This window comes from Mustelus asterias, chromosome 15 (assembly GCF_964213995.1).
Source record: "Mustelus asterias chromosome 15, sMusAst1.hap1.1, whole genome shotgun sequence".
NCBI lineage: Eukaryota > Metazoa > Chordata > Chondrichthyes > Carcharhiniformes > Triakidae > Mustelus > Mustelus asterias.
This window is the reverse complement of record NC_135815.1, coordinates 76,174,051-76,186,373: the sequence shown is the minus strand read 5'-3', so window position 1 is coordinate 76,186,373 and position 12,323 is coordinate 76,174,051. Positions and strand designations below refer to the sequence as shown.

General features: G+C 43.6%; 1 protein-coding gene across 8 annotated transcripts in view; it reads right to left on the bottom strand.

Moving 5' to 3' along the window:
- Window positions 1–12,323, bottom strand: part of qkib (QKI, KH domain containing, RNA binding b) — a 568,349-nt gene that overhangs the window by 30,454 nt on the left and 525,572 nt on the right. For all 8 annotated transcript variants that reach the window (XR_013499671.1, XR_013499672.1, XM_078230145.1 and 5 more), the window contains exon 5: window positions 985–1,072. Coding sequence is in view for 6 of the 8 variants with exons in the window: in XM_078230145.1 (XP_078086271.1) it covers window positions 985–1,072 (88 nt within the window). In the remaining 2 variants the exon portion in view is untranslated. The remainder of the gene's footprint in view (window positions 1–984; window positions 1,073–12,323) is intronic.

Genomic DNA, 12,323 nt, shown 5'->3' with positions numbered 1-12,323 from the left:
TCAATTCTATGTGGAGATGTCTTGTTTTTTCTGTCTGAAGTTGTGACAATCTTGAAATGGATGACACCAGTGCACTCTTATCTTTGATGTTTAATGGCATTCACAAGGGAATTAGTGACCCTGGATTAGCAGACACGATAACCCATTGCTAAACAAAGAACTCTGTGCCCATTAAACATCTATGCAACAGTGAGAACCTTTTCTCCAACAAACAAATCAAAAACCAACAAGTGAATTCCTGCAGAAAATAACAAAAAAATTAATTAGGAGGAGTTATATCACGTCATGTGTGCTCTGCCTGAGGCAGATCCTTGGCTCATTGTCTGCTGTTGCTTCATCCTGAGCCCTCTTCTTGGCAGCTTTTATCAGTGGTGGTTTGCCTTCCACTCTCAGGAGCAGGGTGAGAAGGTCAGCCGGAACGGGACTCAAACCCACGCTGCTGTCATTATTCTAAACCACATGCCAGCCACCTGAACTAACTAACCCTACCTAGTTATACAACATTTTACTGAAAATGAGAGATTTATTTTTGTGACAGGAAGATCAAATCCGTCCAGGTACAGTATCAGAAGATGTTCGGTACGACTTCATGTTGTCCATAGGATAAGTGCAATAATCCTGCAATCATCGATTCCTTAGAATTCAATATGCAAGTTAGTTACTTATTTCAAGGAGCAAATTACATTTTGTAGGCTAGTCGATTGCAACTTCATTTTGCAGTGAGATTTCAGTACTTTTCTGAGCATTCCTAGCAAGGGCAGGAGCTGGACATTTTACTTTCAAACCCAGAAATTTATTTCAAGCCAACCTTGGCTTACTCTGCTGGGTTTTAGCTTCTGGAAGTGTAAGCTGTTGCACTTTATTTAACTCTTGGGAGGTACTCAATATAAAAAGCACCAGTTTGGCTGGGGCCTTCTGAAAGCTGAACATTGGACACATTACACTGTTCTCATATAAGGCTCTTGAAGCCTTTCGTATCCTTACGTGATTTGATGTTGGCATCTCTATAAGTGCCATTCAGTATCGCTAATTCCATCAGCTGCATCTTCTTAAGGTTATCTTCTCCCTCTGCCTGAAAAAACACAATTTTAAAAATCTTCATTTTTATCCAGTGACAACCCATATTGAATTCAACAAAATCCAGATGTGTAAATTATTTGCAAGTGCACAAGGGACAGAAACTCCTAACTATCACTGTATTTTATTATTTTTTTCAGTAAAATTAAGGAGCTGTAACCGTCATTCAAATTCCTGCTTCTGGATAAGATGAGGATCCATCTTACTTTTCAGGTGTAATAGATACCATGGAAACCTGTGGATGCAATGGGATTCAGCTGCCAGCTGAGAGCTGGCAAAACCCCTGCACAGTCTCTTTTCGAAAAGGCCCGCCATATCTTGCATTACCCAGGCACTTGACAGGCCAGTGGCAAGCTTTCCCTTGGGATCATGGACCTGAGGACATTGGCAAGCAGCTCTTCTGTACTCAACAGTGCCATGAGAGAGGGAGTAGCTGTTGCCACATCTACATGGTGAGGGATTGTTGGGGAAGGGAAACTGCGGGGGTGGGGGGGGGGGGGGGGGGAGGTGGGAGAGATGTCAGTAGCAAGGCAGCAGGGGGTGGCTTTCAGCTGCCCTCCTCTTGCCAATGCAGGGTCCCTTGATCAGGCCTTTGAGTGCCTTTGAATGGGGACTCTCCCACCCATGCCACCCACCCACCCAGGAACCCAGAAGCAAAAGCACTAAGGTTTATTTGTTGTGCTCCCCACATGATGAGTCCCACACCCGCCGCTGAGTTAATAGTAACAGTAGCAGGATAAGGCCCTTAAGTGGGCACTAATTTCCAATTTAAGGGCTTCAATTGGACATCCACAGGCTTCCTGCCACAGAATTGGGATGGAGGCGCGAAGGCAGTGGGATCTCCATTAAATCATACCCAACTCTCCATGTGGAAGGGTACAACATTCCGCACCATGGCATTGCTTTGTAGAAGAATATTCCTGAGTATTCTAGCTGATATTCATTCTTCAGCCAACAATAAAAACAATGCTGTGCATGGACCTTGTTGGAATTGGTTTCTCTACATTAGAACAATGAGTGTTCAGAAGTGTTCAGTCCAAAAATGTGCAGGTTAGGTGGACTGGCCAAGCTAAACTGGCTTTAGTGTCCAAAAGTGTATTGGATTAGTGGGTAAATACATGGGGTTATGGGGATAAGGCCTAAGTAATATGCCCTGTCAGATAGGAGATGCAGATTTGATGGGTCGAATGGCCTCCTTCTGCACTGTAGTGATTCTATGATTCTATATCATTGGCTGTGAACACTTCGCGAAATCTGAAGTCAGGTCATGAAAGGCATTATAGAACATTAAGTTTTCCGTCTTCTTTCTTTTACATTCAATTTACTGAAAAACAGTTAGTTGTACTGAAGCAAGGATCCATTATTATCTGCGATAATATTCATATTGAAGGTATAGAACTAACTCAAAACAATTACAGCTGTTGTTGGCTACTGGATTTTGAGGTGCCTTGTTATCTGTTGCTGGGAAGATGATTGACATAGCCATCCCCCAGGGTACTGACTTAATGCTTCAGTGTTACTGAAGCAAGAAGTTCCCTGATGTGGAAGTGAGTTATATCTAAAGAACAGATGACCCATACTAGCTACAAGATACATTAGTCTGGCAGGATAATAAATAGCATCCTTTATCCAAACCCTAATATGTATAAAGGCTAAGTGTTCCAACTTCTCAAATGTTTAGCCAATGGGGAAAATTTAGGCCAGTAGCAATGAAAAGTGATAATCTAACTTTCCAGTAAAAGCAATTTTAACAGAGCAAAATCTGACATTAATGATGAACAATGATTAAAAATTGATCAAGATTGAGGAAAGTTTGGCAATGGAATGGGCAAAAGGTCCATTATTACCTGCGATAATATTCATATTGAAGGTAAATCAATTAACTTAAAACAATTACAACTGTCGTTGGCTACTGGTTTTTGAGATGCCTTGCTCTCCTCTCATCTGTTGCTGGGAGGATGATTGACATGGCCATCATCTAGGGTACTGACTTAATGTTTCAGCTGACTGCAACAGATGCACAAGAGGATTCCAGTGACAAAGATTCTTTGGTTTCTCTTGTGTGTAAATTTGATGCCGCACTGCCTACATTATAACAGTCACGACACTTTCAAAGTAATTCACTGGTTGTAATGTGCTTTAGCACAATCCAAGGCTATGCAAGATGCAACTTCCTTTTCAGAGCTGAGGTTCAGAACTCCCTAAACTTATGGAATTAGACGCTGTTCTTCCACTTAAAACAATGTGATGTCCTTCCCTGAATTAGTACAGGGATCCAAGGTCAGCCAGAGAAATCATGGGCCCTGATGCTTGTTTTGTTTTGGAGCTGTTACTACTTGGCCTTTGTACTCTCTGAGGGGGATTTCCCACCCCTGATTTTGGTGAGTGGGAATGTCAACGGGAGTGGAGAATCGAAGGGATGTCCCAAAATGGCTTTCACACCTGCAGAATTTCCCCGCTCAATTGTCCCCACCCCCAGCCAGTGATGTATTGGGGTTCCTGCTATGCAGTGATAAGAACCCAATTATAATGTATTACCATATACATAACACGCCACTCTGCCGTATCATCTGATAAATAGGGAATTCCCTCCTTGGCGGGATTTTGACAAACAGGGAACTGGCTCAGAACCCGCTGGGTACAGATAAATACAACCACTAGGGAGGAGAGGGTCATGCCTGAATAGTACTCTGGCACTGTGCCACATACCTCTAAAACCTATCTTTTAAAAACCTAGGCTGCTGGCAACATGATGGGCCCAATTTTACCATTTTCATTCTAAGTGCTGAATCTGGGCGCAATTCAGATCCGACTTGGAAACCTGTTCTCGGGCGGCCCCGTACTCCTGGGTGTGAATTGCGCTGTGGGCGGGGCTTATCACTTCTGAAACACTGCTGCTCCGAGCGGAGCCTTCAACTGCGCATGCGCAGTGAGAAAAAAAAATTGAAAAATGTGCCCCTGTCACATCACTCCCGGGCTGCAAAAAGCGGATAAAGTGGCCCGGGAGTGAAAAGCAGGAATGATGGTCTCCACAGACATCACCCCACCCCCACAATATAACTGTCCCCCTTATCCAGCCACCCCCCCCACTACCCAGACCGATCGCGACCCCCTGCCCCCTTTCCCCCCCATCGATTGCCCGCAGAGTGGCAGCAGTCCCCCCTGACCCCCCCCACCAGAAATCCATCTGGCTTCCGCCCCCCATCCCCCCAGGGAATAATCTGGCCTGCCCCCCCCTCTCAGAGAATGATCAGGCCTCCCACCCAAAGAATAATCTAGCCTCCCCCCCCCCCCCGAAGAGAATGATCGGGCCTCCCCTCTCCCCAGAGAATGATCCCCTCTCCCCCCTCCCCCTCACCAATCAGACAATGATCTGGCCTTCCTCTGCCCCCCCCCCCCTCCTCCCCTGCAATCTGACTCAGAGAGCTGCTGGAAGCTCTGAACTTACCTCTTCAGAAGCTGGAGCGTCTGGAGCATCTGCGCAGACGCGGGCGCGGATCGCGTTAATGGCCTCATGCCCGACTTTACCACGTTTGCGCGCCTGTTCGCAATGGTAAAATCGGGTCCGATATCATGGGACCCGCCTCTTTTTTCTTTTTCAGAGAGTTTAAACATTTGGTGGGAATAGCCAATAAGGCTGTCAGTGGGCTGTCCTCTGCTTTCTTTGCCCAAGACACCACTTTGAAAAAATAATCAGAAAATTCCGCCCTATGTTTCGATTTATAAAGAATATCAAAAGATCAGATTTTAGTACATTACACTTTACAACCATGGTCAGTCGTATTATGCAATCAGTCCGCTCCTCTGGACTTGGCCCTATGCGATATCTGGACAACATCCAAAAGACTTGAACCTCTTACAAGCAACACAAACAACAATCCTATGTACAACGAGGATGTCTTGAACTAACAGCAATATATTCGGTTGGTGCATGACTCCTGGTTTCACTTACAAGTTTAAATTCCAGTAAAGTAGCACCATCCAAATCACCTGCAATAATGTGCTATTTCTATCCATACAAGTGGCCTTTGTTAACAGGAAAATTGCACATTGCATTGATCGATAACTATTTTGTTTTAAATTGAAATGAACCACATTTACAAATGCCCAGCATGGAGCATGTACGAGGAGAGCAAACTACTGCAGATGCTAGAAATCTGAAATATAGAGAGAAAATGCTGGAAATACTCAGCAGGATAGGCAGTAGCTGTGGACAGAGAAACAGAGTCAACACTTCAGCTCCACGATCTGCACTAAATCTGACGATAGGTTGCTGACTCTGTTTCTCTCTACACAGACGTTGCCAGACATGCCAAGCATTTCCAACACTTCCCGCAATCAGCTTTATTGGGAGCATCTCATTCTCCTCCAGCAAGAAAGTCAGCAGCTGCTGTCTGAGATCTGATGCAGCACACCATTCAACATCAAACTCAAAACCAACTATTCAATTATGAAGAAAATATAAACAACTTGACAAACAAAAAAGAAATCAGTGTCAAAGCAATAAATGAATAATTTAAAAAATGAATAATCAATAAAAATGACCATTAAAAAGTGCCAAAGCAGCTGAGCAACATTTTTTGTCTTTTCGCTTGAGAAGCAGAGGTAAGGAGAGCCTGACAAGGCACCAAGTCCTCTGCACCAGGGAAGGGGGGAGGGGACCGGGACTGAGCTAAGGAATTGGATTTAACAAACACCAACTATGCATCCTCCCCTGGGTTCATCCTCTCCTGGTCCAGTGTGTGCATAGGATTTTGGGGAGGGAGGAGGGGGAGGATGTGTGTTCGTGCATCCCACACTGAGCAGCCTGTGTGTGTGGGTTACGTTTATTTGTTCACAAATGTAGGCATTGCTGACTAGGCCAGCATTTATTATCCATTCCCAATTGCCCTGGAAAATGTGGTGGTCCACTGCAGTGCTGATAGGGAATGAGTTCCAGGGTTTTTATCCAGCCACAGTGAAGGAATGGTGATGTAGTTCCAAGTCAGGATGGTGTGTGGCTTGGAAGTTGCAGGTGGTGCTGCCCTTGCCCTTCGAGATGGTAATGGTCATAGGTTTGGAAGGTGCTGTCGAAAGAGCCTTGGTGAGTTCCTGCAGTGCATTTTGTAGATGGTACACACTAATACAACTGTGCACCAGTGGTGAAGCAAGTGAACGTTTTAGGTGGTGGATGGTATGCCAATGGGGCTGCTTCATCCTGGATGGTGTCAAGCTTCTTGAGTGGTGTTGGAGCTATACTCATCCAGACAAGTGGACAGAATTCTACCACTGACTTGTGCCTTTCAGATGGTGGACAGGCTTGGGGGAATTAGGAGATGAGTTACACACTGCAGAAAGTACAACCTCTAACATGCTTTTGTGGCCACAGTATTTATAATGGCTGATCCAGTTCAGTTTCTAATTAATGTAACTGCCAGGATGTACATTTGTCCCCACGCCAAGCAGCCTCTGTCTCTGTGTGGGTTTTTAAAAAAGTAATTCACAGGGTGTAGGCATCCCTGACGAGGCCAACATTTATTACCCATCCCTAATTGCCCTTGAGGGGGCACCTGCCATCTTGAACCTGTGATGTTAGTGTACCTTTAAGAGATTTTTAAAAAAATCATGTTCTCTGTAGCTCTCAGAGCCTCAGCTTATGTCAGTATTGCCGAGATTGCTGGAGAAGTCCTTTTATTGCTCCTTAAATGGGGTTTGTTTATTTTTACTTTGGGATGTTTTATGACCCTGCATTGTTAGGAGTAGGGCTGATGGCAGGTCATGGGTTCTGGACAGTTTTTTTCCTTCCCAGTGAATTTAAGGTTTCATTTTTGGTTTTGGCTGGCTGCAGTTTTTAGTTTAGAAGGGACATCAAGCTGAAAGGAAGTGTTTCTCTCACCCTGGTTTTGGAAATTCTGCTGGTTAGCTGAAATCAAGACTTCTTGCCTTCATGGAGTATCAAAGAATCCCTGCAGTGCAGAAGGAGGCCATCCAGCCCATTGAGTCTGCACCGACCACAATCCCACCCAGGTCCTATTCTTGTAGCCCTGAATATTTACCCTGCCAATCCCCTGACACTAAGGTCAATTTAGCATGGCCAATCAACCTAACCCGCACATCTTTGGACTGTGGGAGGAAACCCATGCAGGCACGGGCAGAATGTACAAACTCCACACTGACAGTGACCAGAGGCCGAATTGAACCCGGGTCCCTGGCCCTGTGAGGCAGCAGTGCTAACCACTGTGCCGCCATAAATAGAGAATCTGCTGTTGGTGGCTCGACTAGAGTTTCTCCCTGGTCTGGGAAGCTGATCTGACTCCAAGCTTATGTGTGTGTGCTTCAAGAGAACTGCAGCATTCATCCAAAGGACTCCATCCCAATATCACGTGAGCGTTAGTCTTTGCTGTGTTAAACCTATGGAAAGGGTTTTTTTGTCTATGGGAAGTTTTGTTTGATTGGAACATTTTAGATGTATTTGTTAAGGGTTATACATTATTGTGGCTGTTTTTGTAATTGATAAAGGTTATTGCTAATTTTCTTTCCATACATGTTAACTAAATTCTTAAATAAGCTTTGTTTGATAAAAGCTCCCTAGTGGAGCTTTTTGGTTTTGGCTGGCTCCCTTTGAATCATACCTAAAGTGAAACATATCATGCTTATCCTCGCCAAATTCAAAGTGCAAAACTTGTGATTCGGGTGGGCTTCATAAAACACTTTGGAGTTTCTGGCCTGAATTATAAGAAACTGCTGCAGTCCAAGGGGTGTGGGCAATTTAGGGATGGGAATGTCTGCGGAAATGGTTAGATTTGATCTTGTTGAAGATGATCATTGCCTGCCACTTGTGTGGCATGAATGTTACTTGTCACTTACCAGCCCAAACCCGAATATTGTCCAGGTCTGCTACATATGGAGATGGATTACTTCAGTATCTGAAGAGTTGTAATTGGCACTGAGCACTGTGCAATCATCAGTGAACATCCCTGCTTCTGACATTATGATGGATGGAAGGTCATTGATGAAGCAGCTGAAGATGGCTGGGGCTAGCACACTACGCTGAGGAACTCCTGCAATGATGTCCGGGTACTGAGATGAGCAACCTCCAATAACCACAACCATCATCCTTGGTGCTAAGCAGGACACCAACCAATGGAGAGTTTCCTCCTGTTTTCATTAACTTTTTTGCTAGGGCTCTGCGATGCCACGTTTGGTCAAATGCTGTCTTGATGTCAGAGCAGTCACTCTCACCTTGCCTTGAGTTCAGCTCTTTTGCCCATATTTGGATTAAGGCTGTAATGAGGTCAGAAGCTGAGTTACCCTGGTGAAATCCAAAGTGTTCATCTGCGAGCAGGTTATTGTTGAATAAGTGCCGCTTGATAACACTGTTCAGCACGCCATCCATCACTTTGCTGATGGAGAGTAGACAATTGAGGTGGTAATTGCATGGACTGAATTTGCCTTGCTTTTTGTGAACAACACATACCAGGGCAATTTTTCACATTGCCAGGTAGATGCCAGGTTTGTATCTATACTGAAACAACTTAGCTAGGGCTGTGGCTTGCTCTAGAGCACAGGTCTTCATTACTATTGCTGGAATGTTGTCAAGGCCCATAGCCGTTGCAGTGCCAATACCCTCAGCCATTTCTTGATATCACATGGAGCGAATCCAATTGGCTGAAGACTGACATCTGTAATGCTGGGGACCTCAAGGGGAGGTCAAGATGAATCATCCACCTGGCACTCTGGCTCTAGGTGGTTGCAAATGTTTCAGCCTTAACTATACTGAAATGCTGGGCTCCCCTGTTATTGAAATTGGGGATATTTGAGGAGCCTCTGCCTCCTGTTTAGTTGTTTAATTGCCCACTACCATTGACAACTGGATGTAACAGGACTGAAGAGCTTAGATATGATCCGTTGGTTGTGAAATCACTCTATTTCATATTGCTTCCAATGTTTGTCATGCCAGTAGCCCTGTGTTGTAGTTCATTTTCAGGTATGCTATGTGCCTGGCATGTTCTCCTGCACATGTTATTGAATAAACATTGACCCCCTGGTTTGATGGTAATGTAGAGTGGGGGATATGCTGGCCATGAGGTTACAGACTGCAGCTGATTATAATTCCTTCTGATGCTGATGGCCCAAAGCTCTATATGGATGCTCAATTTTGAGTTGCTAAATCTGTTCGAAATCTATCCCATTTAGCATAGTGGTAACAACACAATGGGGGTATCCTCAATGGTGGGAGGTGGTCTCCACTAAGACTGTGTGGTGGGCATCCTTACTAATACCACCTTAAATAGGTGCAGCTGAGGCAGGCAGATTAATTCCAAACTCTATCACTTGATGTTTTCCTATGTCGAATTGTGATTGCTCAATCTTTGACCCTTTCTATATCCTACTAGTCCATGTCTTGCCAGTTGCCAATTTTTCCACATTCAGCACTCACTCATCCCTGGGCCCGGGAGGCTTAGAGATTAACACTGCTGAGGAGGAGTTTAGAAAGGCCATGAAGGTGACCAGATGTGCTTCCTCTCGGCCCTGTCCAACACTCCAGCTGTCCCGAACCTCACTGTTGGTGCAGTTTCCGCTCCCCCGGCCCACCGATCAAGACACCTGTAGTCCTTTAGTGGCTCGGTACTTGCATGAGACTATACCACCCAAAATGCATCCTGGCTGCCAAAAAAATTGGATGCATGGACACAAGCTCTCACTCCAAAACATTCAGGTCTCCAGTGCTAGAACTTTGTCCCAGAGCAGAGCGCTCACTGCGTGCTTGCTTGTGAACACCACATAAGGTGCGAGGTGGCCACTTGAGAGAGAAGGCACAGTACTGCCTGAGCATGGACACAGGCCCCAGTGATTAGCATCATGTGCGCCCTTCTCTCACAAGCCCTGTAAATATCTGAGAGCAAAGTTCAGAATTTATCCTATTGTTACTCACCCATTTGCAGCCAATGCTGATGACAGCTCTCCTCAGGCAGTCAGTAAAAATATCTCTTGATGTGACAAATGAGTCATATAGGCCAAGTATCCAATTCAATCCTGGTGTTCTTTTGTTTTTAAGTTTGCTGAGATCTGCTACATCATTATTGGCAATCATTGGTATTGGCACCATGCTCGGCGAAGGGAACAGTGAGCACATACAAGGCCAGTTTAAGCCGAGATAGATTTATTGTCAAATACACACACACTCTGTGAAGATGGAGATGTGTATTGTTTTGACGCTTATTGAAAATCAAACTAAAATAGCTTGAGATTGATTTTATTGAGGATAAAGACTATATTTAAAAACCAGAGTCCCTTTCTCTTAATCATAAAAGGTGACTACAATGTATTATTGCTGTACCTGCACTACTGGAAGATGCACCAACAAGTTTAGGAAGTAAACATTTATTTGTGCTGATGGGTGGGAAGGGAAGAGGAAGGACAGCTGTGTAAGTACAAGCAGCTTGTTTTACAATAAAATTCTGGAAATTCCTGATGCATGCGCGCAAGAAGTCATGACTGCCCAGATTCAGTTACATACTCAGGCCTTTGTATAATGTTCTGCAACATAAATGAACTTGTCATTACATTACAGAGGCTTAGGGTTAGCATGTTATGATACTTGGTGGTCATATCACATCGGACCGTAAAGTGAGGTTGCATTGCAATGACGGCACTCTAACTGCTTGTGAAATTAATTTTTTAATGTAAATCATGTTAAAAATGATAGTGCCAGTTCAACTGCTAAAGCAATGGCTTCATTGTGTCGCTGATTATGTAATTTGTCTTCATTGAATAAAAATGCAGTAAATGGTCTCACGAGAGATTATTTAAATAATAGAAATGCTCACCCATTGAAAAAGAAAGGAAAAAAACAAGATTGATTAAAGTGCTGCTCACGATATACTTTCGGGAAAGTATGAAACCATTTTCATGGAAAATTGTAATCAAAGTACCAAGTGTATTTTATTATTAATTACAACTTAAAATGTTAATTTTGACAACAGTAGAACACTTAATTCCCCCGGTCCTCTGCAGCTTGAAAGCATTTTCCACTTAAAACTTGGGTCTTCCATTTATACAGCAGGGTCGCCAAAAACCGACAATGGCACAACCTTCTTTTCAAATCACCTTAACTGAATAAAAGGTAAAACAACCCAGAAAACAGCTGTAACTCAAAAATAAACAGAATACTTGGGCACTTCATCAAACTGTGACCTAGCATTCCAAATAGTCAGCCTGATATATTACTGAGCTTGCAACTATACCTGGAACAATTTTAGATAGGGCTTCCCAGACTTTGGAACAGCGACTTTGTTCTCACTGGCATGCGGAACGCTGCCGCCAGTCTATGTATTTTTTAAACAAAGTGTTTCATTTAATTTTTACTATGTACTTTGCATCTTAAACTCGTTGCACAGTCATTTCCCCCCCAAATAAGGGGGGAAAAAATTCCAAAAGAATGAACATTTTCCAGATCACTAAGGTCTATTAGTTTGAGGAAAAGTAGGAATTCATCAGGAAAGGTTGGTCAAAGTGTTAAATCTCAGTTCTATACATGCTTGTGAAAATGTAGAATACAAGCAACAGGAAGGAACAGAACATTATATTAAGGTGCTGCTCAATGACAAGCTTATTTTACTCATTCTTTTCTCAAAATGTTTGTTTACGTTAGGTGGCTTTTGAATTATGTTTTGGGGTTTTCTGGCTTCTGCAGAGCTTTGGTTTTTCCACACAAATAGATGCCTTCTAACTTTTATTTAGGAAAGCGGAGCTTGTCAGACTCCACATGCATTGGCTATCAGAGACTCCAAAAAATTCCATGCCACTCTTGAATAGAAGGAAATACTCTTGTAAGAAAAGCTTTCACATCTGAAAATTGTACAGGGGTGGGAGTTCTTTCCTCAGGAAAAGAGAAGGTTGAGGAGCAACCTGATAGAGGTCTTTAAGATTACCCAGAGAGTGGTGAGATGTGGAATGAGAAGCAGCTGAGGTGAATAGCACAGGTGCATTTAAGTGGAAACAGATAAATACATTCGGGAGAAAGGAATAGAAAGTTATACTGATAGAGTTAGATGAAGAGGGGTGGGAGAAGATTCATCTGGAGCTTTAACACTGGTATGGGTCAGCTGGGCCAAATGGTCTGTTTCTGTGTGCTATACATTCCATGTAAATCTGTGTCTGGACACAATAGAGCACCATAAAAAGAACTGCTGGAAGGGCTCAAGCAACTGATAGAATCATCATTAAAACAATAATTTCATGCAAACTTTTTAAATAACCAAGCT